Source organism: Varanus komodoensis, unplaced genomic scaffold (genome assembly GCF_004798865.1).
Source record: "Varanus komodoensis strain SLA01 unplaced genomic scaffold, ASM479886v1 scaffold143, whole genome shotgun sequence".
In the NCBI taxonomy this organism is placed as follows: domain Eukaryota; kingdom Metazoa; phylum Chordata; class Lepidosauria; order Squamata; family Varanidae; genus Varanus; species Varanus komodoensis.
The window spans coordinates 23,192-25,052 of record NW_025335417.1 but is presented as its reverse complement, the minus strand read 5'-3'; the positions used below and the strand labels follow the sequence as shown (position 1 = coordinate 25,052).

Below are 1,861 nucleotides of genomic sequence, written 5' to 3'. Positions count from 1 at the left end.
CTGTTGGAATGGATCTGCATACTTCAGCCAGATCTCGGGACAGAGTTTGGATTCTGTTCAACACCGTCCCCGCAAGGCTGGGCTTCCGCTTTCTGCATCACCGCTGCCTCTTCGGTGGGCGCTTTCCAGCCGGCCAGTGGGGCTGACGGAATTCTCCATGGCATTTCTTGGAGAGCTTGTCGTCAGTGGTGTCTCCTCCTGTGCGTCTCCACTTCCACGCTTTGATCATTGTTCACCTTCCTGGAATTTGCTCAGGAGCAGTGCTTGGCAACAATTGCCAAGCAGTCTCTTCCACAGGTGAGCCCAATGGATGAGAGGGCTGCATTCCAGGCCCAAGACCAGCACTTGGCAACAATTGCCAAGCTTACACATCCACAGGTGAGCTCAGCTGGATGGCTGAGGTGAGCTCAGCTGAGAGGGCTGGACCCTCCAAAGGATGGCTGCAGTCTGAGCTTGGCCTCACAAACTCCTGGCTTTTATCAGGGGTCTGTTTATGACCCACGAGAACTGGCAGCTCTGTGATGGCACTGGGAGCTGGAGGGAGCCGGCCTGCTCACACTATGAAACCACAGTCCTAATCCTCCTCTGTGCAGCCTGGGGGATGTCTGGCCAAACCCTCTCAGTGACCATATATAGGCATGGTTACTAGACAATTTGCCGGAAAACCTCTGTGTCGTTAAGCCTGCTTCTATATGCTAACAATTGTGCTGCTGCAAGCTTTTATTTTGGGCTTGATTGATATTTTTACTGTGATTCTTAGCGTCCATGTTATTATTATTTATTATTATTATTAGAACATTTCTATGCCACCCCTTGCCGAAGCCTCAGGGCAGCTTACAACACAATAAAATACAACACAATACAAAAATAACAATATAAAATTAAAATAAATAACATAAAATAAATAAAAAATATAAATGATATAAAAGAAGTTATAAAAGAAAAGTTATAAAAGAAAAGAAAACAAAAGAAGTCGCCCTGGCCAGATATTCCAGATGTTGCATTCTATCCATGCAATCGTCTTACAGCATGTACACTTTCCATATAACAACAGCTATTTACAACTCCTTTCCAAGTGTATTGCACATATTGATACTCACAAATACATGTGTGTGTGTGTGTTTCTGTGCATGTTTGTGTGCGTGTGTGTGTGTGTGTAAAAATAGACTTATTAAACCACAGACCATTATACTATAGTGCAGTGATGGCAAACCTATGGCACACGTCCACAAATGGGGACGCAGAGCCCTCTCTGTTGGCACGCAATTGCTCCAGCAGCCATGCACTTATTAGGAAAGATTAAGGGCGCCAGGCAACGACCATTCTGAGTTTTTTTAATGTTGCTTCCTCCTCTATAAAATACCCTCGGAAGAAGGCATTCCAAGTCTCCCAAGTCTCATATATAAGAGCTCAGATGCTGCCAAAATTTTTATTTTTGTTCCAAAACCTACAATTGCAACCTGAAATGAATAAGTTAAAGTTTTGGCCAACCCCCCCCCCCAAAAAAAAACAACAAGATAAAATTCTCACAGCAAATCAGAATACGCTAAGATTTCGAGACAGTGAAAAAGAGAGAGCTGCTACGCCTGTGGAAGGAGGATTGCAAATATGACATATAATAAAATCTTTCAAAGTCTTCCAAATGTCCTAAACTGTAAAGCGTAGGCAAGTGCACAAGATCCCTGACAGCATTCCATTGAAGGGAGTACAGGGAGACAGTATGATTAATTCTTATTTATACATGCCCAAATTGTTGTAGCATAAAGAACCATTCAAAGCCCTTTCATCAAGAAATTATACGAACATGGCATAACGATATGAAACTCTGGCACCACCTCTATCTCTATTCCGCCCCTTTTCA

General features: G+C 43.5%; 1 protein-coding gene across 1 annotated transcript in view; it reads left to right on the top strand.

Annotated features, from left to right (window-relative positions):
- Nucleotides 1-306: 306 nt before the first annotated feature.
- LOC123020195 (ABC-type organic anion transporter ABCA8B-like) overlaps nt 307-1,861 on the top strand; it is a gene marked incomplete at its 3' end in the record, with an annotated part of 22,916 nt that continues 21,361 nt past the window's right edge. Inside the window, exon 1 of the mRNA XM_044423626.1 lies at nt 307-378. Within this exon, the coding sequence (XP_044279561.1) occupies nt 307-378 (72 nt within the window). The remainder of the gene's footprint in view (nt 379-1,861) is intronic.